General features: G+C 44.7%; 2 protein-coding genes across 14 annotated transcripts in view; one reads left to right on the top strand and one right to left on the bottom strand.

Annotated features, from left to right (window-relative positions):
• Nucleotides 1–27508, top strand: part of LOC147024072 (uncharacterized) — an 86854-nt gene extending 59346 nt beyond the window's left edge. For all 12 annotated transcript variants that reach the window (XM_085890245.1, XM_085890244.1, XM_085890248.1 and 9 more), the window contains 2 exons: nt 13950–16795; nt 20740–27508. In XM_085890245.1, the coding sequence (XP_085746371.1) occupies nt 13950–16795; nt 20740–21962 (4069 nt within the window). In that variant the 3' untranslated portion in view covers nt 21963–27508. The remainder of the gene's footprint in view (nt 1–13949; nt 16796–20739) is intronic.
• Nucleotides 25435–27877, bottom strand: part of EIF2S2 (eukaryotic translation initiation factor 2 subunit beta) — a 37900-nt gene continuing 35457 nt past the window's right edge. For both annotated transcript variants that reach the window (XM_085890257.1, XM_085890258.1), the window contains exon 9: nt 25435–27150. In XM_085890257.1, the coding sequence (XP_085746383.1) occupies nt 26975–27150 (176 nt within the window). In that variant the 3' untranslated portion in view covers nt 25435–26974. The remainder of the gene's footprint in view (nt 27151–27877) is intronic.

Below are 27877 nucleotides of genomic sequence, written 5' to 3'. Positions count from 1 at the left end.
AAGGAGTGACAGCATAGCTGTTCACTCAACATTTATCATTACAATTGGAGGTTGTCCAGGGTTTTGTGACAATCCAGAAAAAGCCTTTGGAACAAAGATGTGAAAACTGCAACACATCACAACTTTGTCTTAAAAACGTGATCCCAGAGAAAAAGGTGGTCCTTTGGGGAAGGACTGCCTTGCGAAACTCACAAAAGCAGATTACAACCAGTGGGAGTAAATAGATACAACATACTTTGGGAGTTGAATCTGAGAGAGGTGAGCATTCAGCTATGAATTAGAGAGTAAAGTGGGTGTATGATTCTGGAAGAAGGTGTGTCACCTTGGCAAATTAGGATGGATGGAGGGAGGGAATAAAGGGTGGAAACAGCAAGGCCAGAAAGTGAGTAAATAAGAAACTGATAGCTGATCAACGACTTATTATTTTTTTTCAGATCTGCATTTGTGGATGTTGCAGCAGCTTGTCTCTCAGAAGTGTGATGCAATGTTCTGCACAGGGTGGAACAATCAGGAAAATTCTACAGAGGATTATGCAGAGAAGTAGAGAGATTATTGATGTATTATTGTACACAAAATATGGTTGGTTCTAAAATACTGCCTTGGGGAATAAGTACAGACTTGAGAAGGAGATTTTTTTTTTTTTTTTTTTTTTTTTTTTTTTTTTGTATACCTTGGTCGAGGCTCGTATGAGAGCTAACACACAACTCACAGCAAGGAGGCATGAGACAAGAGGGGTGGGAGTGGAAGGGACAAAACATTGGGGAACAGACACAGGTGAACTGTAGAAGGGAGAGGGATGGGGATGGGACGGGGAACATGGCGAGGAGAAGATGGACATTACAGGGACTTTCAGGAAGGAAAGCAGGAGAATTGAAGGAAGTGGGCTTGGGTGGATTATCGGGGGTAGAAAAGATCGAGGATTTGGATGGGGGAAGATAAGAGGTGGTGGTGAACAGCTGTTTTGAAAGCCTGGAGGGAAGAATGGGAAAGAATAGAGTGAGGAAGTTTATTCCAAAGGCGGGAAAAAAGAGGAATGAAAGAGTGAAGATGAGCAGTGATTCGTGATTTTGGTAGTTTTACCAGAAGGGGGTTGTTGGCGGACCTTGAGCGCCCTGTGGAAATGTGGTTGGGACAAATCGCAGAGAGAGCAGGGGGGGCAAGGCTGGAGAGGAGTCGGTAGAAGACAGAAAGACCACCGACCAACCTGCGGTGATTGAGTGAGAGGCCCAAAGACTCAGCTTCATTGCGGGAGATGCCGATGATCTTAAAAGCCCTGGTTTCTTGATCTTGAGATAAACTGCCTTCTTATTTATTTATCCTTTTCATTTTGGTTTTGTTTGCAACTTATTGGTTATACTTGTCAACAAAAATCTGGTAACCATTCAAAGAGGGCCATGAAAACCATTGGTAGAACGTTTGTAAAGTAAGCTTGGGTGCCCTACAGTCTTGAAAGCTCAATAATATTGTGCAGAGCTATGGTCCTGATCTCTTTTTTTTTTTTTTAATTTTTTTAGTGCAGTACATCCATTCATTATTGCTTTTAAGGAAGCAATATCTCCATGATAGAATAACTCGAGCAGAAGGTGACTGATGCTCAGAGATTGGAGAGTTGGAGAAGAGATCATGCCTGAAGTTCGCAGCAGTGAGAGGATTCCATCACTGCTTATGATGGGGGAAGGCTGACCATGCTGTAGTTGAGTGGATTAGACTTGGATTTTCTTGGATTAGAATTTTCCCAGGTGAAGGCAGAAGGTCCTGTGTGAAAGACCTAGAGACTCCTGAGGAGAGAAGACACAATAGGGCTGAAGCACAGTCTTGGGGATTACATTGTTAGTGCCGTCAGGACCAGTTGTAGAGAAGGTGTCAAGACTGGTGGTCGTATGGCAGCTTAGCTGCCGGGGTAGCTATCATTTCTTGAAGCGCAACTGTGTCGCTGATGCAGTGCCCCTCTACCAGTACAAACACTGGAACTGGTACTCATTTCGCCGACCTCGGAAGGATGACAGGCTGAGTCAACCCCCTGGTGTATTAATTCAGCGGCCGCCGGGGCTTGAACTCAGGACCGTAGGATCCCAAGCCGTCACGCTAACCACTGAGCCTACACCAGGCTTGTGTCAAGACTGACGACGAACTTCTCGACCTTAGTGGGAGGGAAGTCCACGTGCTGGCTTGCAAATAGCTGTCTTTTAAGGGGGAAAGGGTAGGTAGAGGAACATATGCACTGAAGACTCTGTTCTTTTCAGGAAAGTCAGCACCAAGATAGTCAGGTTTTTTGCTGAGCAGCATCCAAAAATGACTCCCAATATTTAGAAACGCAGGTACAAAAGGGAAGTGTCTCCAGCACACTTGATCAGCTGCCACCAGTCTTTGGAGGATGGTGAGAGACTTCAGAGGTTTGAAAACAGGTGTGTTTGGTGTTGGTCTCTGACTTTTTAAAGGACTGATACACGTTGGTTTTGGGTTGTGCATAGTGACTTCAGGTTCCCATCAGATGAGTTTGCCTTCCAGGTGGAGAATGTACAGATTTTATGCCCAGTCACTCCTGCTCACCAGAAGCTACTTTACCATGTTCTATTCCCTCTTTCTAATTTCCCTTTTCACAACACCTCTCTTTTCTTCCTAATCTTATTCTCCTTCCTTCACCTTGTACATCCCATTCTTTATAGCCCATTCCCACTCTTTATTCTTATATATGCTCATCCTGTATCCCAATCTTTATGCTTCCAGGCCTGTTCATAACCGACCCTCCCCCCACCCCATCCCATTGCGTTCTTACAGCACTGCACTTCCTCGCATTTTTTAATTCCCCCCTCTACCCTGTCTGCAATGTGTCTCTGTATTGTGGAACTGTGGAGTCAGAAATGAAACCCATCTTGCTGCAAATGGAGGTTTACAGATGCTTACCTCTCCCAGCTGCATTCCCCCACCCTGCATTTTCATTACTTCACCCCCCCCTCCCCAACCACATGCTTTTCCCCATCCCTTGCCCACACCGTTTGTCTTGCTGGTGGGGTTCTGGTTTATGTCAAGAACTTCATCCCCCACTGTCTACGTTCTGTGCTTGCACCTCCCAACTTCCTGGGATACCGTTGGCTATACACCCCTCTCTTCAATCACCTATTGTTTGTGTCGTGTACCATTCACATGACAGTCATTTTCATATCCACCTCTCTTTCTGTGAACACGGGCCCACTCCAAACCACAAATCCAAAGTCTCTCTTCTTCCTTTGTGGCCGTTTCAAATTCCACCATACGAAATGGCAGTGACTTGTCTGTATGCTACGTAATTGCAGCTAAGGACCTGTGTGATTCTGTGAGTCTGAGAAGACATGTGGACTTCCAAACCTGGATTGCTTCAGTTCTGGCAAGCCATGACTTTCGCTCAGCGAAGTGCTTAGATGGCACCAGTGCACGAGTTATAAAATGTACTCCATTGCTCTTGCTTCTCTGTCTGCTCTCCTCAGCCTGTCCTTAATCTGACATGACATACCATCTGCTTGGAAGACAGTCTATATCACTCACTCACAAGAAAGGTGCAAAAACAGGTCTGGTCAACTACAAGCCAGTAATCCTACTATAATTTGAGAAGTGCCTGTTTGCGGGTTTGTTACTTACGAAATCTAAAGATTTCGTAAGTATATTGATGACTTCCGTCATCTGTTTGTGTGTTTGTTTGTTTGTTTGTGTGTTTGTTTGTATGCAAAATAACTCGAGAACGGAAGAAGCTACCAATGTCAAATTACACCACGTGATTCAGGAGGGTGATGGCTTGTGCTGATTAGATTTTGGTCAAAATCGGTCAAAGATCAAGGTCACAGTGAGGTCAAACATTCGATTTTTGATGGTTTGGTACAGAATCATTGTAAAAACTTCTGGTTTGCGTTGCTACCTTCTCTAGAGACAGCTTTTATTAGACAAGGTCAGAGGTCAAGTTAACGATTTCGTAAGTACCAGTCTATGACTGCTTGTTTGTTTGTTTGTTTGACTTCTGCACACTCCTCAACTGCTGGGTGGAATTAATTGTAAACTGGTAGTTGTAAGTGGGGGGGGGGGGACCTTCATTCTCTCTGTAAATATGTATTGTAGAGCACTGCTGCCCGTGAGGGTCATCCACCCCCGGTGGTCATCCCATCCATAATTCTGGGAGAAGTAACCTGTCCGTAAGGATGGGTTCTTGGCTTATACTTTTCAAACTAGCAAAGTGGATGAACCATCACATCAGGAGTTGAGTCTTTCCTCTTCTCAAAGGGCTTTATCTCTGATCATTACATTGTATTCCATCCCACTCACCCTACTTTGGATGCTCTTCTCGCAACAATGGATGGAGGCCCTGAATCTCAAATGACAGAACAAAGCAGAGTTTATGGACAAATGTTAGCCATTTGACAGTGTGACACCCTGCTCTGCTTGCTAAGCGTTCTGTTTTCCGCATTCTCGGCCACATGTCTTTGCTTTCCGATTTACTCCACTTATACAATCAAGATGTTGCTATTAATGGAATCCTTTATTCTCTTCCAGTGTTGGATGGAGTGCCCCAAGGCAGCCTCTTCCACCTATTTTGGATGCTCTAGTGTTATAATGTTTATAACAAACCTAAGCATGTGTACTTTGGCCCCAAGGCCAAAGTACATGGTCAAGGAAAGTTTACAAATCAAATCATGGTCATACAGAAACATACATCCTAGCCCACAGAGCCAAAATACATGGTCATGTCAAAACCTTTGTAGTCTGTCAAAACCCCCATTGGACTTAGTCTGAAATAGGATGATGGATTTGGTCTCAGTTTTCATGTCCGTACTTGCGTGCGTGCATCCGCAACCATATCTCTGAGATGTATGGACCAATTTAACTTGTATTCGGCACAAAGACAACATATGATGGTATGCTTGCGCACGTCTTTGTGTTTCGACATCAGTTCCAAGATGGCCGACTGGTGGCCATTTTAGTTGTAAAAAAAAACAACCCAGTGTCGAACACGACCTCAACCATTTCTCGGTCATGCATTTACCGATGTTGTTTAAACTTGCCACACAGATAAGGAATGATTGCTTACATAAGCACATCATTATATTGAGTTAAGATCCAAGATGGCCGACTGGTGCCAATTTTGTTACTTAAACGTATCCCCAACCATTTCTCCGACATGCATGGTCTGATGTTGTTCAAACTTGGCACAAACACAGTGCACAATGGCATACACTTGTACCTAACTTTATTTTGTGATCTGATCAAAGATGGTCGACTGGTAGACTGGTAGCCATTTCAGTTGTACATAAATATGGGCTAGCCCTTTAATTCCACACAGCAAAATCACTAAAACAACAGAGGCTATGACATTTTATGTCATTTTTTTACTTGTTGCTTTTGGGTCTATGAACCCACCTTAAAAAATGTAAAGAATCAAACATTATAACAAAGCTAACTAAGGACATACACTTTGGTTCCAAGGCCAACGTACACAGTCCAGCAAAGCTGGTCAAACGAATGTACACATGCACTTCAGCCTGAAAGCCAAAGCACACGATCATACTAACACATACACCCTAGCCCACAGGGCCAGGATGCATGGTTATACCAACACTAACACCTCTTAGCTTAAATGGTGACAGTGAACCCCTGTGTCGCACCAGCATTTGCCGCAAGATTTTTGACTTGCTGCACATCCACTCTGTTTAGGTGTCCATTACACACTTAACAAGTAAAAAGGACATAAAATGTTATAGTCCCTGTTGTTTTAGTAATTTTGCTGGATGGAGTTAAAGGGCTAGCCCATATTTATGTACAACTAAATGGCTGCCAGTCGACCAGTCAGTCATCTTTGATCAGATCTATAAATAAAGTTAGTTGCAAGTGCATGCCATCATTTACTGTGCATGTGTGAAGTTTGAACAAAATCGGACCATGCATGTTGGAGAAATGGTTGGGGCCATGTTTAAGTAACAAAATGGCCGCCAGTCGACCATCTTGGATCTCACCTCGAAAAAAATGAAGTGCTTATGTAAGTCGTCATTCATTATCTGTGTGCCAAGTTTGAACAAGATCGGTAAATGCATGTCCGAGAAATGGTTAAAGACGGGTACGACGCCGGATTTTAAAAAGATTTTTTTAAACGAAAATGGCTGCCAGTCGGCCATCTTGGATCTGATGTCAAAAACACATGATGTGCATATGTATACCATTATGTGTTGTCTTTGTGCATGTGTGCGTGCATCCGCAACCATATCTCGGACATGTATGGACTGATTTTTTTTTTGTACCTGGCACCCACGGACATAAAAATCGAGACCAAATCCATAAGCCCCCGTTTTGGACAAAGTCCAATGGGGGCAAATAAGATCTCTAAATTATAGGGAGTAAAAAAACACACATCAAAACTGATGGCATTGCACAGTTACATATCACACGTGACACATCTTGAGAACCTTTTTTTGTCTGTTTATTTTATTTTTTGGGATACAATGTCGAGGCTCGTATGAGAGCTAACATACAGAACGTACAACAAGAGTGATGGGAGAGGGAAGGAGAAAACAGTGGGGAAGAGAGAGATGATATCTGTGGAAGAGAGAGGATTGGGGCTGGATACACAGGGTAAACAAGATGGATACTCCAGGGACTTTCAGGTCCTTACACGTCAGGGACTTTCAGGAAGGAAAGCAGGGAATTTGAAGGAGGTGGGTTTGGGGTGGATTAACGGGGGTAGAAAAGGTCATGGTTTTGGAAAGCGGAAGATCAGAGACGGGGGTGAACAGCTGTTTTGAATACCTGGAGGGAAGAGTACGATGGAAGAGAATTTGGGAGTTTGTTCCAAAAGCAGAAAAAAAGAGGAATGAAAGAGCGAAGGTGAGCAGTAATTCTTGATTTTGGTAGTTTTACCAGAAGGGGGTTGCTGGTGGACCTTGAGTGTCCTGCGGAAATTTTGGGGGGGACATACAGCAGACAGAGTAAGGGGGGGGGGTGCAGAGAGGAGATGGTAGAAGAAAAAAATGACCACCGAGCTGCCTAGTGAGAGAGTGAGAAACCCAAAGACTCAGCCTCATCACGTGATATACCAATGATCCTAAATGGCTTGGTTTCCACAGAGTGATGCCGAGAAAGGTGAGAGGCAGGAGCACCAGCCCAAATGGGAGAGCAGTACTCCATCAGGCTGCAGACGAAAGCTTTGTATGTGGTCAGGAGCTCAGGTGTGCCAAGGAAGGACTTTGCATGATGGAGGATGCCCAGTCGGCGACTGGCTTTGGAGGCCAGCTTGGAAATGTGGCTTTCCTTGGAAAGAACATGGCAGATAGGGAGACCCAGAAGCTTGAATGAAAGGACTTCTTCCAGAGGATTGTTGAGAAAGTGGATGGGGGTGGGGGGGGGTTCCAAGTGGTCCTTTCAGAGAGACAAAGTGAGAGTGTGAGAATTGTCTAGATTGAAAAACAAGTTACAAGTGTTTGACCACCTTGTGATTTTATCCAGATCTGCAGAGAATTTGCTGCTAGCTGATCTGAGGGATGGCAGATGGTACGGCAGAGGGTAGAGGAGGAGAGGAGAGATAAAGAGGATTTTCCAGAGGGTCGGAGAGATCATTGATGAAAACCAAAAAAGAACAGTGCCCAGAACGCTGTCTTGAGGAACTCCAGCCTGGACAGGAAGAGGGGATGAGAGAACTCCATTTAGGGCCACATGTTGGCTGTGACAGGAGAGGAAGTCTGCAAGCCATGAGTGGAGGTGGCCTTGAATACCATAGGAAGAGAGTTTGGTGAGCAGGGCAGAGTGCCAGACCGTATTGAAAGCTCGTGATATGTCTCGGGAGATGGCTCTCAGTTCATGTCTGGCATTGAGGATCTGCATCCATTGTTGGGAGAGCAGAAGCTGAGATGCCAACCCTCCCGATTTCATCGGGAGGCTTCCGAAAATTCACCCAAACTCCCGCCCTTACGATCACTATCCTTATCCTCCCGAAATTTTGATATTTTTGCACTGTTCACTAATCAGAATGTACTAGTATGAGAATTGAATGAAAAGCATCGTCTGCTACGTATAGCATGTGGTAACTCCATAACGTTCGCTGCTACCAAATTGTACGTAAAAAATTGCAAATTCAAATGAGGAGCAGTGAAACATTGGGTCTGGATCTCGCTTATGCGATCATGCACTGAGATTTAGTGCATGCGGTATGTGTGCAATACAGTGCATGCGGTATGTATGCACAGTGTATATGCATGCGATACGCTCACTGCATGCAGCGGGGCCCCGTACCAGCCCGGCGGTCGCGACCACCGTGCGGTGTTTAACAGCCGCTAGAGTTCTACGAGTCGCGCTGCAGCTGTGGAACATCGACTTCGAAGTTACCGATGCTTCAAGCCCTCGATGTTGATTACGAAATGGCAGAAAAGAAGCTTACGAAGACCAAGAAATGGTCTCAGAAGTACAAGACCGAATACAGTCTCCAATACCCGTGTATTCGAAAGTCTGAAAGAGGAATTCATCATGCGTATTGTACAGTATGCAGCGTTGATATTTCAGTTGAGCACGGAGGTCGCATGATATTTGGAAGCACGTTGGAAGCAAACGGCACACAGACATTGCAAAGGAGAGATCTTCGAGCACGAGTACCGGTACACTTCTGAATTATTTCACCAAACAAGGGACAAGCGAGGAAGAGGATGTTACCCGAGCGGAACTTCTCTTTAGTGGATTTATTGTGGAACATAACTTGCCCATATCAGTCTCAGATCATGCTGGACCTCTATTTCAAAAGATGTTTCCAGATTCAAAAGTTGCTTCAAAGTATGGATGTGCAAGAACAAAAACTTCAGCAATAATTGGTGAGTTGTCAAATGTTACTGCTTCATCTATTGCCGATATTGCTAGACTAGCTCCATTAAGCCGAGCTACAGACGGTAGCAATGACAGTGGTGAGGCCCAGCTATATCCTGTCCTGATTTCGTACTATGACAACAGTGCTGGGATTGTGAAGCAAGGTTTGCTAAGTTTGCCTGCGTGCAAACAAGATTCCACTGGAGAAAACATTTTCAAACTGCTTGATCATGAGTTCAGTGACAGGAAAATTCCGTGGGGAAATTGTGTTTCCTTTTGTGCTGATAATGCCTCTGTCATGGTGGGCAAGCACAAAGGAGTCGCTGCTTATATCCACAAACAAAATCCAGAGTGCTACATCATGGGATGCCCTTGCCATATGATGCACAATACGGCCAAGAAGGCGGCTCAGGCCTTACCCATTGAATTAGATGACTTTCTCATCGATATTTACTACTACTTGGACAAAAGTAGTAAACGCGTCAAAGGAGTGAAAGCACTGCAAGAACTCTGTGATGCCCCGACACACAAGATTCTGAAGCATGTCGCAACAAGGTGGCTGTCCCTTGGTCAGTGCCTAGACAGGCTGATTGAACAGTGGGAGCCACTTCGCCTCTTCTTCAAAGAAGAAGTACGAAGAAAAATGCAACCAACTGTAGCCAAGACTCTAACAACGAGCAAGAAGGACGGCACTGTATCTACTGCCAGTACTGGCACTGCAGGATCAAGCACTAGTGGAGCAGCATTCACCACTACCACTGCAGTATCTGCTGCGAAGAAGACAGCAGGGACAGCACCAAAACCAATGCTGAGAGCAGGTAGCATCACCGGCCCTTCATCACGTTCATCGACAAAGCAGATCCCTTCAGAGTCGAGAAAGACTGTGATAGTCCCATCTACAGGCAAAGAAGGACCCAAGTTAAGTTCTGCTTTTGCCAAATCACTTGATAGAAGCTCAGCAAAACCTTCGAATCAGAGGTCTTCTTCCTTGGCTGCACCTACCTCAAGCTCTCTCCTCAAACGTAAAATTGGATCTGGTACGACGAGTCTGACCTCTTCTGCTGGCAGTAAACGCAAGTGTGATCGCCCTGCGGCTAAGTGTACTACGAGTTCTACAACTAAAAGCGCATCTTCCTCAAACACTGTGCAGGAATCTAGAGAAAAACGTGTCAACAGGATGTTCTTGTCTCCACAAACAAAACTCTATTGTTTCTTCCTTCGATATGCTAACAAGCTTTTTGAGAAGGGGAATCTTCTGCTCCAAAGAGACGAACCCTGTATTCATCTCCTGCACGGAGAATTGAATGGTCTTCTGAAAGATATCTTCGTACGGTTTTTGAAACCATCGGTGTCATCGGTTGCTCTGGTAAATGTACCCTTCTCTGACAGAAATCATCAGAAGAATGATGAGGACCTCATGATTGGGAACGATGCCAAACTGTATATAAGGGAACAAAGGAGTCTCAAGAAATCCACCTTCACTCTGAGTGAGTCAGACATCCAAGGTTTCTTCAGTGCAGTTCGCTCATATTATGTGAAAGCCTGCAATTACATCTTCAAAACCTGGCCGCTAGATGATGAATTAGCCAAGCATGCTCAGGTGCTGGATGTTAAGCTACACCAAGAAGTGGGGTTTGACTGTGTGGAGTTTTTCATCAAGAAATTCCCCTGTCTGTTCAGTGGCGGTGATAGTGACATAGACAGTCTTGAGAGTGAATTCGCTCACTACCAGGCAGACGCCTCCATAGCTACAATTGCTACTGAGACAGTGAGAGTGGATGAGCAGTGGCATCGGATTTCACAGCTCACAGATCCCTGCACTGGTGCCAAGAAGTAACCTAATTTGAGCAAAGTGATGAAGAGAATCTTGGTCATTCCTCATTCGAACGCATCATGTGAGCGGGCACTCAGTCTTGTACGGAAGAATCATACTGAATTTCGTCCCAATTTGAGTGTCAAAACCCTGGAAGCTCTCTTAATTGAAAAACTAGCTCATAGCACCCCTTGCTACCAGAGAGAATACAGCAAAGACATAATCAGAAGGGCTAAAAGAGCCACACAGCTGTCACTCAGCAAAGCTGCCATGGAAAAAGCAAGCAGCAGTAGTACCAGCCAGTAAGGTAAGAAAAATATTGCTTCTTTTGTGCTTTTTGTTAATCTTTGATTGTCCCCTAACTTACTAATATTAACATACATGTAACATTAAAAAGTGCACAATTTTCCCCTTTTTTTGTTCAAAAAGTGGGAATTCTTAACATGTTAAATGCTCCAAAATAGGGCTCAGAGGGCACTAGAGAGCATCTAGAACCCCAGAGCTTCCAGGGCCCTAAGGCGGGCCCTGGACCCCGCTGCAAGGGTCGAGCGCTCCGCGCTCGAGATGTGCGCTTCGCGCACATTATTTGGTGTCGGTTGCAAATCCTCCCTAATTCTGATTTCCAAAAGTTGGCATCTCTGCAGAAGCAGCATATCCAGGTTAGTGATTTGGTCTGAATCCAAATTGATGATCTAAAGTCAAGTCATTGGGAATGAGGAATTATTTATGTCTGAAGCAATGATGGATTCCATAACCCTGCTGATGATTGGGAGAAGGCTGATTGGTGTGTCGGTGCAGGGATCTGTTTTTGCACCTTTTTTATGCAGGGCAGTAATGTTTGCTGATATCGAAGCAGATGGCAGATGACCTGTGAGCAAATGAGTGGGTGAACAGAACAAAGAGAGGATGAACAAGAATTGCAGTGCAGGTTTTTAGGACACGTGGTCTGGACCGGTTTCTGAATCTCAATCAAGGTTTGACAGCAAGCCCTTCACCTTGTAAGGAGAAAAGAACACAGAGTCCAGGAACAGCTGGGTGTGACTGGGTAAGGTGGGTACAGAAAGCGATGGGTTTTGGACACAAGATTTCGAAGCAAACTTTGAGTTTAGGCATTCAGCCTTTTTATGTGCAGTGTCAGCTGTGTGGCCATTTGAGGTAAGGGAGGGGATGGAGGTGGAATGTACACCAAAAACACACTTAACTGGATTCCACCAGGATTTGGAAGAGGGAGACAGGGTTTGAGAGTTCAAACTTGAGATTAGAAATATGTTGTTTCCTGCCTCTCCTGAGGGTAGACACACACTTATTTCAAGCTTTGTGGAAGGAACTGAGATTGCCTTCAGTTGGATTTGCCTTCCATGAGGCAAAGGCAATTTGTTTCAGGACAACTGATTCGCCACAAGCTTCAGCATACCATGGGTGGGAGGAAGGGTAGGACAACTGAAGACGAGATGGGATAAATCTGTGCATGAGAGAGAGCAAGTTTCTTTGAAAGAATTCCCAGGATGAGTTGATGTTGGAGAAAGTAGCGATGGGAGACCAGTCTAGAAGTTTGATGGCTGCTTGGAGACCCTGCCAGTCGGCCTGAGTGAAATGCCAGACTCGTTGGCACTGATGTGGTTCTCTAATAACAGCCAGAGAGATGTCCACTTTGACAAGGACGTGGTCAGAATAACCGATTGGAGCGGAGGAAGAACACCAGATATTTCAAGGAAATTGGTTAAGATCTGATCCAGAAGAGATGGAGTACCATTGGTTGAGATCCAGGTCCAGAAGTTGACAGATTGGTTCAGTCCCAATGAGTCACAGAAGTCTTTTGCTGAAGTGCCAGAGCAGGTGAGAGAGGTACCCACACCCAGCCAACTGGCACGAGACCATTCAAAGTCACCACATATGAGTTAGAGAGATTTGGAATGAGAGGATAGAAGTTGGTCCATGTTATACCAGGAACGGCCTGTGTGGTTGTTGTTTCTGGCACGTGGGTTGAAAGTTTTTTTTTTTGCACGTACGGCCACGCACGTACAAGCACGTACTAGTACCATACAATTTCACATCATGCTGGCAGCAGTGGCTTTCCTCTCTGCTGGCCTTTACTCTCAGGTATTGGTGCAACACTTGGAACATGTTTTTCAATCTGGCAAGTATCACATTCTCACCCTGTCTGTCTGGAAGGATCATCAAATGAGTTCACCTTCCTGGTTCAATTAGGAACCACTAGAAAAATTGTCTCTTGATCGTCTGTGCATCACCATCAGTCATGACCTCTTCCAGACAAACATCATGTCAAAGATGGCCTCCAAAGCCTCCAGTGGATGCCATCCTCCATTATTTCCCAAGAGATTTCTCAAGAAATAGAACTACGCATTCTTTATCCATTGCTCAGTAGAGTACTGCTTGCCTCTATGGTTTGGCACCCCCCACTCCGACAGCTGTCTTTCCTGGATGAGGTAGAATCTAAAGATCTCATCATTATTGGTGTCGACCACGATAAGAAAAAAGCACAAGGCTGCTTCCTCTCGCAATGCAGCAAGGTTAGGAACTGCTGTGTGGTTTGCCACCTCTCCTCATTTTGTTCCATCTGCTCTTTTTGCACTCCGACCCTCCCCAACTCCTTCAGAACACATTCTTCCAGTAACCTCCTCCTGGTTAAACTCCACAAATCTTGGCTTGCTGCACACCTGCACTCTTTTGTTCCTTTTGTTTTTTCTCCTGCTTGTGAAACCACCTTTCAAACGTGGGTTCGATCCCACTATTCTCACCAGGGCTTCAAGTTTGTGGTATACCCATATCTCTTGACATTCTCCATATCTCTTCATGATATTTTCTACCCCAATCATTTATTGTATAACCCAACCTTCTTACCTGCAGGTTACTGTGTTTCCTCCCCTCCTCTCCTCCTTTTCTGTACATTCATTCCATTATTTGCTGTGTCCACCTGTTTGTTCCACTGTCGTAGCATCAGGATGTTGCCTTCTTTCCCTTTGTATCCAAAATCAAGGCACATAAAGGACAAGGTGGCAAACATAAAATAAATGACCTAAGCCCTCCTGTGGAGGAGTGGTGTGAAATGATGGTGGTTGGGGGGGTGGGGGGGGGGAGAGAGACAAGAAAAAAAAGACATTTGGAAGGGGATAGGGGCATCTTGGGAACGTGAGGGTGGAGGGGGTTTGGTGAAAATCGGCCATTTTGCATGTGTAATAAATAAATAATCCCGAAGCTTTCTCACGATTGTGCTGTGCCATCATAATCTTAGCATATTTGCAAAAATGCTTCATAATCAGTGCACATATGGTTAATCTAGTTGTCATTCTCCTTTTTCCCCTGCCTTCCAAAGGTGTTGCCTTTGTGGTCCAACATTCAAGTCTCGTCGTAGTCTGCTCCGGCATGCCTGCAGTACTCACAGAGAAAACACCGCTGATTGCAAAAGGGAAGCTGGTTCAATCGGTGATGGTTTAGTGGGCAAAAATCTTACTTTTGAAACTGGCGTTTCAGCAGGATTTCGAGATATGGGGTTTGTGGACTTCAGCTGTGGAAAATTCCCTGTGATAGCTCAGGCTTGGTGTGAACGCTACGCCCGCCGGTGCTTTGGGAAGCTTCAGCGGTTTGTTTGTGAGACCTGTGGAAAAGCCTTTCCCCTGCCTCTTGCCCTTTCACTTCACTGCCGTGTCCACCATTGTTCTCCAGGACTCAATGCGCATCCTGATGCACCTATCACTCAATGTGCTTTCTTGGCCCAACTTGCACTTGTACCAACACAGCCAAAGAAACCATCCCTTGCCTCATCTTCTCCATCTGTACCATCATCACCAACAGCCACTGACTTTTTAGGATTACTGTCTTTATGTCCCACGACAGATGCAAGCATGAGGCTTAATCCCTCATCCACTGTCTTGGCCACAACTCCTCGAGGTGACAATCAGGGACTCGTAGCAAGAACCGAAGGTGATATGATTGAACGATCGCCCCAAAAAGGCTGCATCATTGTGCACGATACTGCTGCCTTAGCAACACCCTCAGCTTCTGGGTTACAAGATCTGGTGATTGATAAAGCCAATGAACTACTGCTTTCGGAACCACAGTCTTCAGCTTCTTCTCACCTCTCTTCACATGTTTTTGTGCAACGTGCAATGCCTCAGCTGAAACCAAAACCTGGTCCAAAGGCAAGTCCAATCTCACCTCTCCTTGGGCCACCACCTCTGCATCCAGCACATCCCTTAACAGAGTCTGAAAACCAGGGAGAGACATCTGGTGAGGTAGCTGATGAATCTTCCAAAAACAGAAAACCAACTGTAATCTCAACAGATGACAAAGAAACCATAAATAACCAAAGTGAGGAGGGTTATGTAGATGCGTTTAAACCAGTTACCTCAAAACCGAGTGCATACCGGCCAGTCCGGAGACCTTCATCTAACCTTCGCCGTGTCCTTGAAGGTTGTGACCAAGTGGTTGTTCCAGTTCCAGGAAAAGATTTCCCTGTGACCAAAACTAGGGAAGAAGTGGAGGATGAGGGAGAAGAAGACTCCCATCAAGCACAGAAATCGGGTTTTGTGCAGTGTTCAGTTTGTCATGCTTCAGCATCAAGCCGTAACGCTTTGCTTTGCCATCTTTACGAGGTGCATGGGCATGAACGCCCTTTTGCCTGTTCTCTCTGCCTCTTTGCTTTTACGCTTCGTGCAAACTGTGAACGCCATGTCCGCCGTCGCCACCCAGCCTATCCAAACCCTGAAACCGATGGCTGCATTGAGGTTTTATCTTGGGCAGCAGAAGCAGTTTCTGGAGCTTCAGCAGAATTGTCTGTGCCCGGATCTGCAACACAAGCCAAGAGCTGTGAGAAAACTGGTGTTGTGGGTCACCCTTTTATCTCATTTTCACTGTCTCAGCATTCTTTCACTGACAAGAAAAATGAGACCAATGTTGAGTTAAAATCCAAGAAGAATGGTGAGCTTCCTGCACAGTCACCAAAACATTGGCAAAACTTTTTAGGATCTGAGGGCACATTGGTTGAGATGGGGAACCAGACTTTAGAGCTTGGTCCTTCTTCGTCTCGCCGAAGAGTTGTTAACCGGCAGGCCGGTCGATTTAAGCCTTATCAGTGTCGTCAATGTCAGAATGGCTTTTCAACAAAGAGCAACTGTCTTCGTCATATCCAGAGCCATCACCCAAGTATTGCTAAATCTGGAGAAACATCTCGATGGGTCTTGGCAGTACCTCCTCCACCATTGCCTGTTGCCACAGCTATGACTGCATCCTCTCCAGACGCTGTTTCGCTGCCAGTATCAACTGACAACATGCAACCTATTTCTCCAAATCACACCCCACCTGTAGTAAAACTCGAGGAACATATCGGTTGGAAAGATGACATGAGCCATTCTCCTATTGGTCATTCTGTTCCCCAAAATGGTCTTGGGGGGAGTCATGTTGAACGGGATCTCTCAAGATTTGTTGCAAAATTTGCCAGTCTTCATTCAACTGTACAACCCCTGCGGCCAATTCCTTTGAAGCTTGAACCAGTAAAGAGTTCTCCACCGCTCTCAGCTTGGGATCCTGATGAACTCACGGAGCCCATGGACCTATCTCTCCCCAAAAAGAGGGAACAAGAGCATTTGATAACACCTCACTCTAATGCTTCGGGCTGCCTTGCGCTACTTGCTACGCGGCACACTACGGTCTCCCGTTCGTCCTCTGAAACCCCCAATATGCAGGCACCTCCTCCAAAACCATCAGGTGCCTCTACAGCTCAAGATCCATTAATGCATTTGACACTACTAGCACGGGGTGAAACATTAGGTGTTGGCAGCATTGGCAGTGGTGGAAAAGTGCATGGTCGAGAGCTACAGGCTTTGGCGGACTTTTCACACTTGCTGTCCAAGATCCCACCATCAGTTTCCAACCAAACTTCTACGGCCTTCACCGTGTCCAATTCCGGTTCTGGGCCGTCTTTGCATGATGTGGACAAAAAAGATGTGCACAATGATTATCGTTCACCAAATTCAGACTCACCATCAAATGTGAAGTCTGAAAAGAAGCAGAAAAAGAAAAAGAAGGATGGGTCAGAGAAAGGGCGGACCCCAGGCGATGAGCCAATGGGCGAAGACAAGAAAGGAGGATTTCCTTGTCCTCACTGTCCCAGGGTGTTTCCAAAAGCCAGTGCCCTTCGTCGTCATGGTTACTCTCACAGTGGTACGTTAATCACAATTGCACCTTTCTCTTGCGAACACCATATACATAATAGATGCTTTACGTGGTGCATAGGTGCACAGCACCTTGTTAAAATGTATTATCCACTCTCTGTGTGCGTTCCCATGTCGTATTTTAAAATGAATGTGACTTAAGGTAGCTGTACCTGAGAGGTGGGGCATACCCTTGGATCAGCTTTTCAAAAGCAGTCTTTGGACCTGTGGCTGCAATCCTTTGAAGGACAACTAAATTTGATAGTATTTATTAGCTCGTGTTCTTGAGGATTGTTGAGTCATAAGCTAATAATGAACCCCCTCCCCCCCAATCGTTTCAAGGCACCTCCCCTACTCCCCTTCCTCACTCCCCATTCTGCATGATTTGATACCAGAGTATGCTCTTCACAATTAATGAAGCTTTTGTCAAACAGAATATATCTGTTTTCAAGAACATAGTGGAAATATTCGAGTTTATCGTGAAGGAATGCCATCGTTATCGATACGGTTTGAATGGAACAAATACACAATTAATGCAACCAAACCTTTTGTTGAACAATGTATCTATTTAGATCAGTGATACACATATCCAGTGAATGGTAGCACCAAATTACAGTTTAAACATTAACTATGCAGAGTGAACCAACAGGGGCTAAGTTAGCACAAGTGATGGCAAAATGGCAGTTGAGCCTCTTCTTGGACCTGGAGATGTCCACCGTCCTCCACCGCCATACAGACTTCAAAAATTGATTCGCACATACAAACATTTCGCACATCAGAAGGTTATCTACTCACAACTCCTGCCTTCTTCTCACATGTCTTATCGGTTAGCAATCACTGGAGTCTACACCATGTTCACGATTGAGATGAGGAAGCAGGGACAATATGAGTTAAAAAAATTGAAACGAATGTTTTAACTCCAATATCAAAGGGTACGCCAAATGTTGTGGGGAAGAAGGTGGTCACATTCATGGTGTGTGTTCTCTCTTGCTTTGAAGGACTCGTGACCTAAACGTCAATTCACCCCAGAGGCACACCAAATCTCGTCCTTGGAAAGACTCGTTTTCCATTGTGTGCACTTTTGAATATCGTACAAGAGTTTGAAATGTTTACATTGAAATTAATGATTAAGGTAACTTTATCTATCAGGAAAGTAATTGGGAAAAATGTGGGGGGGGGAGGAGGGAAGGGCTGCTAAGGAGGTGCATGTTCCAACAGTGTGCGGTCTGTCCCAAAAAAGGGAACAGCCTCCCAAATACAAGAGAAACTGCTTATTAAAACCAGAATAGCACTCGTAGAGCTCGTGATCTCACTCGCCCGTTCATTCTGAATAAAAATACCATCGTTAACTGAACATACGACTATTACGGTCCACTGTTATTCTGGCCCATATACCCGTCTCATCTATGCACCACATTATGTCATATTTTATTGGCATGGGTTATCACGGTCATAATTGTAATTCTTCACTCATGTCGGATCATAGATCAGATGTATGAAGTTTCAGATAAAGATTTCAATTCAACCAATTACAGATGGAATACCACTTCACCGATGACACATCGTTATCACCCTATATACCCCATGGGGAGTTGATGACATGTGTCAAGTTTCAATTTTTTTCTTTGAATGGTTTTGGAGAAAATGTCCTATTTTTTTTTTTCCTTTAATCCACCAATATGGCTGCTATACCATGTGATCTATGATGTCAGAGTTAGGAATGAAATATTCTCCATGGAGAGTCCGTCCCATGTTTAAAGTTTCACATTGATCGGACATGCGGTTGCAGCGAAAACCATTTGCAAAGTGGAAATACATGCGGTCCCTAAAAAGTATTCACAACCCTCGACTTTTGTCACGTTGTGTTGTTACAGCCTGAATGTAAAATGGATTCGATATAAAAAAATATTTTGTTACCGATCTACACAAAATACCCCATAATGTGAAAGTGGAATTTTTTTTTTTCGAATTTTTTACAAATTGATTAAAAATGAAGTTGAAATGTCTTGCGTCAATAAGTATTCAAGCCCCCTGAGTCAATACTTTGCAGAAGCACCTTTGGCAGCGATTACAGCTTTGAGTCTTCTTGGGTATGTCTGTACCAGCTTTGCACATCTGGATTTGGGGATCTTCTCTCATTCCGACATGCAGATTTGCTCGAGTTCTGTTAAGTTGGATGGGGAGTGTCGGTGAACATCAATCTTCAAGTCTTTCCACAGATTCTCAATGGGATTCAAGGCTAGGCTTTGGCTGGGCCACTCAAGGACTTTCACGTTCTTGTGGAGCCATTCCAGTGTTGCTTTAGCTGTATGCTTGGGGTCATTGTCCTGTTGGAACGTAAATCTTCACCGTAGTCCAAGGTCTTTTGCACTCTGAAGCAGGTTCTCCTCAAGGATTTGCCTGTATTTGGCTCCAATCATTGGTCCCTCTATCTTTATAAGTCTACCAGTCCTTGCCAGTGAAAAGCATCCCCAAAGCATGATGCTGCCACCACCATGCTTCACGGTAGGGATGGTGTTAGATGGGTGATGAGCTATGCTCGGTTTCCGTCAGATGTAACACTTTGCATTCAGGAAAAAGAGTTCAAGTTTCGTCTCATCAGACCACAGAATATTTTGCGTCGTGCAATCATTCTTTCACGTGAATCTTTGCAAACTCCACGTGTGCCGACATGTGCCTTTTTCTCAGGAGTGGCTTCCGTCTGGCCACTCTCCCGTAAAGCTTAGATTTGTGAAGTGCTGCAGAGACTGTTGGCCTTCTGGCAGGTTTTCCCATCTCAGTCAAGGAACTCTGTAATTGTCACAGTGGTCATTTGAGTTATTGGTCACCTCCCTTGCCAACGTCCTTCTTGCCCAGTTGCTCATTTTTTAATCGGATGGCCAGCTCTCGGAAGAGTCGAGGAAGTGATACGGTTAGTAGAATAGCTCAGCTTTGAGATGTTTGTCAGACTGTTGATCCAAATATAAACCTAGCGTGATGCTTCACAGGCAGGGAGTTGCGTCGATGAGTGTGCCGTCTGTTTGGGAGATTTAAGCCAGGAGTCCCCTCTGCTAGTATTCGCTAGTGGACGTTAAATATCCCACAGTATCTTCCACCAAGAGTTGGCCATTGTGTGCAAGCAACCCAAACAAATTCCAAATTAATGTCCTTGTGATGGTGGTGATCTGCGTAGCATTGCCTCACCACCAGAAACTTTCACAACTTGTCACAAGTGCCTCGCTGCTCTGTCAAAAGTTGGACTACCTGGGCCTTAACCAATGCACGACTTTCAAAATGTCTTGTGAATGGTAACGAGGCCTCTCACACACACGTGCTCTGTACGTTTTCTGCGACTCACTTCTACTAGTCGGGATACTTTTAAGCTGCCATTGCTAGCACGAAATCGAAGTCAAATCGTATTTTAAACAATTTTCAGCATTTAAACGAAAGAGTGGCGATTTTAATTTGGTTAACCGTAATTGTTGTGTTCCTGGATGCAAATCGGACTCACGGAAATTTAGAAAATACAGTCGGAGAAATATCCGTAGTATTTTCTCTCAGGTATTTTTGAGTTCTTCTTGGAATTTGGTGAGCCATAGTAGCTGGCAAAATTAATAAGAAATTGCGGTATTGAAGAAAGATCTCGCAGACAAATTCACACGACACTTTAGATACATAAATAGGCCTACATATAAATCCATACGTCGCACACACAATATATTATGCCCCGATGGCCGATGTTGCTAAGTGGCTCTGTGCATGCGCGTCAATGCATTGTGGGGCCATCGCGTCATTTTGAAAGTCCTGTGTAATGTTTGCAAAATGGTGGAAAGTTTAACTTTACAACCACCATAAATTGATTGCTTTTCCCTCTTTCCTTGTTATCCCCTTTATTATTCTCCTCCATACTCTTACACTCACTCATATTTTCTTCTGCTCCCTGTCCTCACCCCTTCCCTTGCCATTACTCCACAGGCCAAAAACCTTACGGCTGTTTACACTGCGGAGCACGGTTCACGACAAGGTCCAACTGTAATCGCCATCAGCGACAGAAACACGGCTCCAGCTCTGCTGCGTCTCAGAGGACGTCTCTGGATGATACTGATGTGCATCCGGAAGACAAACTTGTGGAGTTGGAACCTCAAACAGCTGACATTGTGAGCCAAGAAATAGGAGTCTTAGTTGGATTGAAAGAAGCAGAACAGCTACCAGGATGTAGAATAGAAGATTTAGAAGTAAATGAGCTAAAACAGAGGGTGGGAATTGAGCTGGGACGAAGAAGTCCGAATAGAAAAGAGCAGGAAACCTGGCATGGTGGCATGAAGAACCCAGAAGTGCAAAAGGCAAACGCAGAACTGCCAAATGGCACAGATATTGATCATGAGCTGAGCACTTTGACTAACCTGAAATCTGGAGAAGACAATATATCTCAGAAGGTCGACGTAGCGGAATGTAATGACAAAAGGGCAAGCGGTGTCGTTCAACAGAAACTAAGCACCTTGATCAAAAATGACACCATGTTTGTTGAAGAATCAGAAGAAATATCGGAGGGTGACAGTTCAAGAGAGTTGCACCATTTGAATTCTTCACAGTCGAGTTTCTCACCTGATCAAGCTGACGATGATCCTGGAGTTTGCTGTGAGTCCATAAAGAGAGATGCAACTGATTATCATGAAGACAAACATCAAGATGTGTTAAATGATCATGAAGAGGAGCATGGAGATGGGAAAAATGGAAACGATATTTCTGTTAATAACTATGACCTTCAGATCATGGAATGCCATCCTCGTAACATCTTGCCTGATGCTGCAGCTAACCTTGAGGAAAGCACATCCTGCTCTTTTGACTGTACTTGCAACACAGAGCAAGCGGGTGATTCAAAAGCAGAAAATGATGGGGCAGAGGAACAAATAGACGAGCAGGAAACAAAGCCAAAGAGTAATCGAGACGAGCGAAACAGGAAGGCGCGATGCCAGGAGTGCGGTCGTGGCTTTCGGATCAAGGTTACGAGAGGACGGAAGATAGACGAGGTACAGGGCTCGTATCGTTGTCCGGCTTGTGCGGCCACCCTTGCTGCCACCCTCGGCCTGCTTCGCAGAGGCCGGTCGCTCCGCATTAGTCCAAACGCACGAACTCTTCCGTCCTCTGCCACAAAAGGCAACGCAGCACCCAATGCTCCACTCGTGACACAAGTCTAGATCGTCGTGCATTCAATCCTGACTTGGGTGGGTGGAGCTCACGAGGTGGTTCGATAACATTGTATGAGCTAAACATTTATTTCGCTTAAATTCTGTTGCAAATTGATGTTCTGACGTTTTATCAGCACAGCTTTTATGTCTGTCACATCTGTGCATCTCCCATTTATATGTATGCCATTTCAAATGGCATTTCATCTTCTTTATGAACAATTCTGGTTCTTTCCATCAATCCTGCGTCATGACAATCAATTTACGAGGCACTGAATACATTCTGAATTGCACCAGAAGAGGCAAATTAATTAACACAACGATGAGCCAAGTGAGAGTTGGTGTGATCTCAGGAAGCTTGGCATCGGCCATGACCTCGGAGGACATTCGATTTTGACGTCCCGTGCAGACTTGCATCCGACCTGACTTGACTTCACCGATTGCCTTGCAAGTACAAGCAGCAATTAGTCCAACTTTGTTCACATATCCAATTTGTGACTTTTTTCACTCTGGTGTTTTCTTGCCCTCCACGTTGGCCGGAATTGCACGTGCACCAGTATCATGGCCTTCAGAGTCGTGGCTCGACGGATTTCTTCAGAAACCTGGAATGTCCGGGTCTTTTCTACCACTCGTCACAGCCTCGCTCCACCAACACGAGGTGTTCAGCGAAGCACGATCACAATGGTGGCCTTGTCATTTGCCTCGAGTAACAAACATGATGCAATTCTCTTTTACCTAATTGATTATACACCTTTCAGGAATAGTATTTTTACATGAGCACTTTTCATCAAATTAACTCTTTCATCCGTTCTGAAGCCTTTTGGAGCCTCAACATTTCGTAATCAAGTGTTGACAAGTGTCGGTAAGGTGTGCAGTGTACAGATTTAATGCTTTCGCTTGTTTGCATGCTCAAATGACGGCATCACGCGTCATCTCGGGGTGACATCAGATCGGTGTCACGAGAGCAAATAAATCCAAAGTGAAGAGCATCTCGTAATAGGGACAATCGGTCATCACCGAGTGGTGAGAAGAGCATAGCGGGAGACGCTCAAGCACAACCACTGGATGTTTCGCCAAATGTCGTCCTTTTGACGAATCCTCAAGTTGGTCGTTTTATTTTTTTTCCTTGTTTTGATTTATAAATTTACATCTATCGGAATTGCCGTTCCCTTGCTGACAATTTTCCGTCCTTGAGGTTTGCTAATCTTTTAACATAGAAATCATCAAAATCCCCAATTATTGGTGAAACGACGGAACGATGACTAGGAATGTTTCCCTGAGGTTGGGAAGCACATTCCAGGTTGAGGCATTGGTAAGTTTTTATTATTATTTGGAGCGTTCCTCTGAAATGCCCTACACATTGGTATTTTAACATGTTCATTAGGGACACGCGTTGGACATAGTGATGTCCAATATGAAAAAGGTATTTTAAAATGGATTTCCCAGCATCAAATTCCCGTTCGGACTTATCGAGTCCACGTTTCTGGGTTTGCCACGGATCGTCGGTCCATAGTGGCCGAGGAAATGCCAGAGGCCCCAACTCGTGGGTCGGAGTTTGTCGAGATAGTGTGGGCAGGATTTTTTTCAGGGTGCCGGCGCACAATGGCATATCGTATCTGAGATACCGTGGACGTTGAACACGCCCTACGTTGGGCAACGGGGAGGGATGGATGGGCACTCTGATGCAATGTCCTGCCTGCGAAGCACCAACTGGACAATTTATAGTTTGGTTTGGAATCGGTCAGATGAAACAGTAAATACACTGGTTCTTTCATTAAACTTTGGGCAGCAAAAGGAGTTCCTCAATTGTGTATCTGCTGCACCGACAAAGATGAAACTCCAAGGGGATTATTTCTCTTTCCACTCGTCATGTCTTTCCCTTTCTCACTCTTCACAAACTTGTTTCACGATTTGTGATGCAATTCATTTTTGTTTTTCAATGCATTCATGATTAATATCTCACGTCACATGACTCATCCTCTTCTATCCACAGTTTCATCTCCTCTTCCATAAATCTATTCTTCAACTGATTGAGGTTTTCATGACACCTCTCACCCTTTCCTTTGATTCCACCTACACATTATACGTTCGGTAGTTGCGTTTTTGTGCAGCACCCACGTAGACATTGAGATGACTGTGACTTTGGATCTGCAATATTTCAGTGGAACAGAGCCTTGAAACGTGCTTCCCGAGTTAACCACCCGTCTGCAATATGCACCTTCCACACCCACCCGGTGTGGAGAAAACCACGGGGGACTGCGGTATCACTCCCGACTGTTCTTGCAAATAGTTCGTCTTCCGACGCTGTTTTTTTCCACAAATTACTTGTTTGTAGAAAATGAATTTATATAATATAAATAAGGAAATTTTCTAGATTTTATGGAATTTTTTTTTTTTTTGCTTTGCGTTTGCTGTGAAATGTTAATGTTTTTATTTTCCAAAAAAAAAAAATTATCTTTGAGGGAATTTAAAGAATGAAATATATGTTTCCACACAAAACTCTGTGCTTTTATTTATGGGTTTGCCTTTGTACTTAACACTGGAATGCTTTGCTGATTGTTTGAGTCCTTCGCTGTTGTAAAATGGTGCTTTGTGGCACTGGAATCGCTTTTCGCTGCTCAGGTGTCCTGGAATCCGCTTTTGCTGCTTCAGTTTCACTTCTCTCTCTCTCTCTTTCTCGCTCTCTCCACTTATCAGGGAACTGGTGACAATCACCAGAACGTTTATGCCCACACATCTTTACAGCTCCACCTGAGTTCATTCGTTGCCATTGATTGACATATGTCCAACTTGCGCTCACATTTGTATTACTCTAATACCTCGTGTGAAAGCAGGTGGATGGGGCTTTGAAAAAGCTTGAGCGATACGTGCCTGGTTTCACCTTTACATAGGCATGGAAATGCGGGTCACCTGGGTTTTCTGGACGTGCGTTCTTTTGTGAAATCCAAGCTTTAAGATTAACTTTAATAAAGTTTGATTGCTTCACATTATTACTGGTTTGGTATTTTAATATGTTTGTGGACAATGTGAGTGCAGATCAGTCATATATTTCAACTTGCTGACAAGTTGTAGATGGCACTCTCTTTGCTGTGGCCAAATCTTCTGGAACCGTTTCCTGCTCGCTTTGGCACACATGATCACAGATCAGTTTGAGTCTTGCTCTTTTGTCAGATACACGAAAAGCAAACAATCCCTTGGACTAAGCCTCCACCAAATAGTCCAGAGCTTTTCTGGGCCCATTTCAAAGTCCATTCCATGGAGATTTAAAAATAAAAACCCTCCATATTGAATGAACGGTTAAAATCAGTGGTGTTCATATTCTGTGAACCACATCACAGGTTGGACTTTCTTTGCCCTTGACATGGAGAAGAGACAAAACAACTCGATTGAACAACAGATCGATAAATATCAGATTATTTGGTGAACATTGTCAAATGACATTAAAATTCCAACACAACAGACATGATGCACCGAGTGGAGGAAATGACGTCTTAAAATGCTTTATTTGTGGGGGGTTTTTTTTGACTTAAAACAGAGTTAATTGACCCTTCGGAGTCCAACATGGGATCTCAACTCCAACTTTGCGCTTCCATGTGCACAGAAACCCAGGGAAAGAAGAGAGGTCAAACGCAAGAACATCCGAAGGGGATGCAAATGGCATTTTGAACAAGACTAAGAAAAACAAGAACCCAAAGAGACCAAACCAAAACCAAGGAGTTCATAATACTCTGGAGATTGTGGAAACGAAGGGATTATAATGGAGTTCAAAAGGGCTTTATAACCTCAAAATGAGATCACATCCCTTGAAAAGCTTTGAAGACAGGCCCAAGGAAGCCAATCTTTACACAATACTGATTAATACCTTCAACGTCAGCAGACAAAGATTACTGGGGTCTCCGAAGCCACGGTCGAGCCCGTGCCGCCGGGGCGAAACCGACGGTCTTCGCCTGGCCACGAATTTTAAAAAGTAATCTCAAAATGCCACGTCCACATGTCGAAAAAGTTCCTGAAAAGTAAAGCAGTTTGGATAAGATCACGTGCGACAGGAAGGAAAACCGCCTTTCACACCCCGGATTTACCTGCACACCATTCTGGAGACCCGTGAGTACATATGTGACTTGAGATGTAAAATGTGAATCAACAATTTAACCAGAAATACGAGTCAGTATAGCAACCATGAAAACAAGAGCTGGCATGGGGAATAAAATTGTTGTTGGAGACAAAAACAAATAAACAAAGAAAGCGGTGGCAGAGTTATGGTCATGGAGTGCACACTGTGGAGGGTCACGGGTTTGGGCATCCTCAGCCGTGTACGCATCGACAGATACCGACACGTGACGGGCTGAGCATGATTTTTGCATTGGAAACAGGAAGCAAACATTGCAAATTAATCATTGTGCATTCGATATTGGCTACTGCGAGAAAACTAAACACCAGGGCCTGATTGAGCACATGCAGGGCAAACCATCGTTCGAGAGAGATGGAAAGAAAGAAAAAGAAATCCAACAAAGCCATTACCATGAAGATGAGGACAAGGTAGATGATGTCTGACAACAAAGCCAATTACGTTGCCACTATCGACCATATTTTCACTCCGCCATGCTCACAAATCACTGCCACTGGCCCATGGTGTGCCTTCAGGTCTGTGCAGTTATTTCCATTATCAAGTGGAAATCAACAATGCCACTGTCACTCAAAACACATACTTTCACAGCAAATGGACATGTAGGTGCACAAAGGGGTTCTAGTTCAACATGAAGCTAACCACAGCTGAAAAGCAGGCTGCTCAGAAAGACAAATTATAGAAATAACAATCATGTCAGGAGAAATTAAAGGGATATGTTGGCTGTCTGTTTGGCATTTTTGCCATGTAAGCTTAACTGGAACTTCATCCACAAAGAAAAGCTGAGCCCGTGGCAAAGTCTAGGCCAACGAGCACCGAGCCTAGAGCGACGTCGAGGTTTGGACCTAGGAAAAGGCCGGCGCCGAACGCAAGGCTGGACATATGCGAGGCCGGGCCTCCCTCAGTGAGCTTTGGCCCTCATTTGGGCTCGCTTCCCAGTGACCGCCTGGAATCCGGTCTTGATGCTGGCCACGGAACAGCGCGAGTGGCACGTTTCACACTGCAGGAAGTACAGGCGCGTGTCCTTCTGCAGCGTAGTGTCCGGAGAGCGGCACGTGTGACACGTCACGTACTCCTCTATACCGGCACATCACACCACAACGAGATTTCATATCCGATTAGAAACACTATTAACACAACCCACATTTGCATGAAGAGGACACAATATCGCGGGTTGAGAGACATAATGTTGTAACTGCATTTCTGGCAAAACCGAATAAAATGGCTCTCATGTCTTTCAACACCATATTTATCTTTCATTAGCGATTTGCAGGAAATGGGAAATTTTCAGTTTCAACATTATGTCTCTCAACCCACGAAATATGGTGTTGAAAGACATGAGAGCCCTTTCATTCAACCCCGCCAAAAATGCAGTTACAACATTATGTCTCTCAACCCACGACATGTAAATTAATAATTAATGGTACACCGACCCCCCCCCAAAAAAATAATATGACTAGACTTGTCAATCTATAGTTTCCTTTACAGTGAACCCTCCAGTCGCTTTTCACTACAAGCATGCAGAAGTAGGGTATACGCTACAGGGAGTTTGCCAAGATAGAATCGAAGCGGTCGCGGCTCTCCATAGGTGGCGGCATATGAGCAGATGCGATGGCCGACTCGTGAGATTTATTTCTGCAAACCTAAAGCCTTCAACCAGGCAAGCACAGATCGCGAGTTTCATGACGTGAATCACTTGGGTTGGTGACGAAGAGGAAATGTCACGTGCTGAGCAAACGATGCACGGACTTTGAACGAGAACAAATCCGTTCATACTGTTTGTCGTGCAATGAAAAATGGAAGC

This window comes from Eptatretus burgeri, chromosome 7 (assembly GCF_056783735.1).
Source record: "Eptatretus burgeri isolate ZD-2024b chromosome 7, Ebu_testis_v1, whole genome shotgun sequence".
In the NCBI taxonomy this organism is placed as follows: Eukaryota; Metazoa; Chordata; class Myxini; order Myxiniformes; family Myxinidae; genus Eptatretus; species Eptatretus burgeri.
Note: the sequence above shows the minus strand (reverse complement) of the source record. Positions and strands in the feature narration are given on the sequence as shown.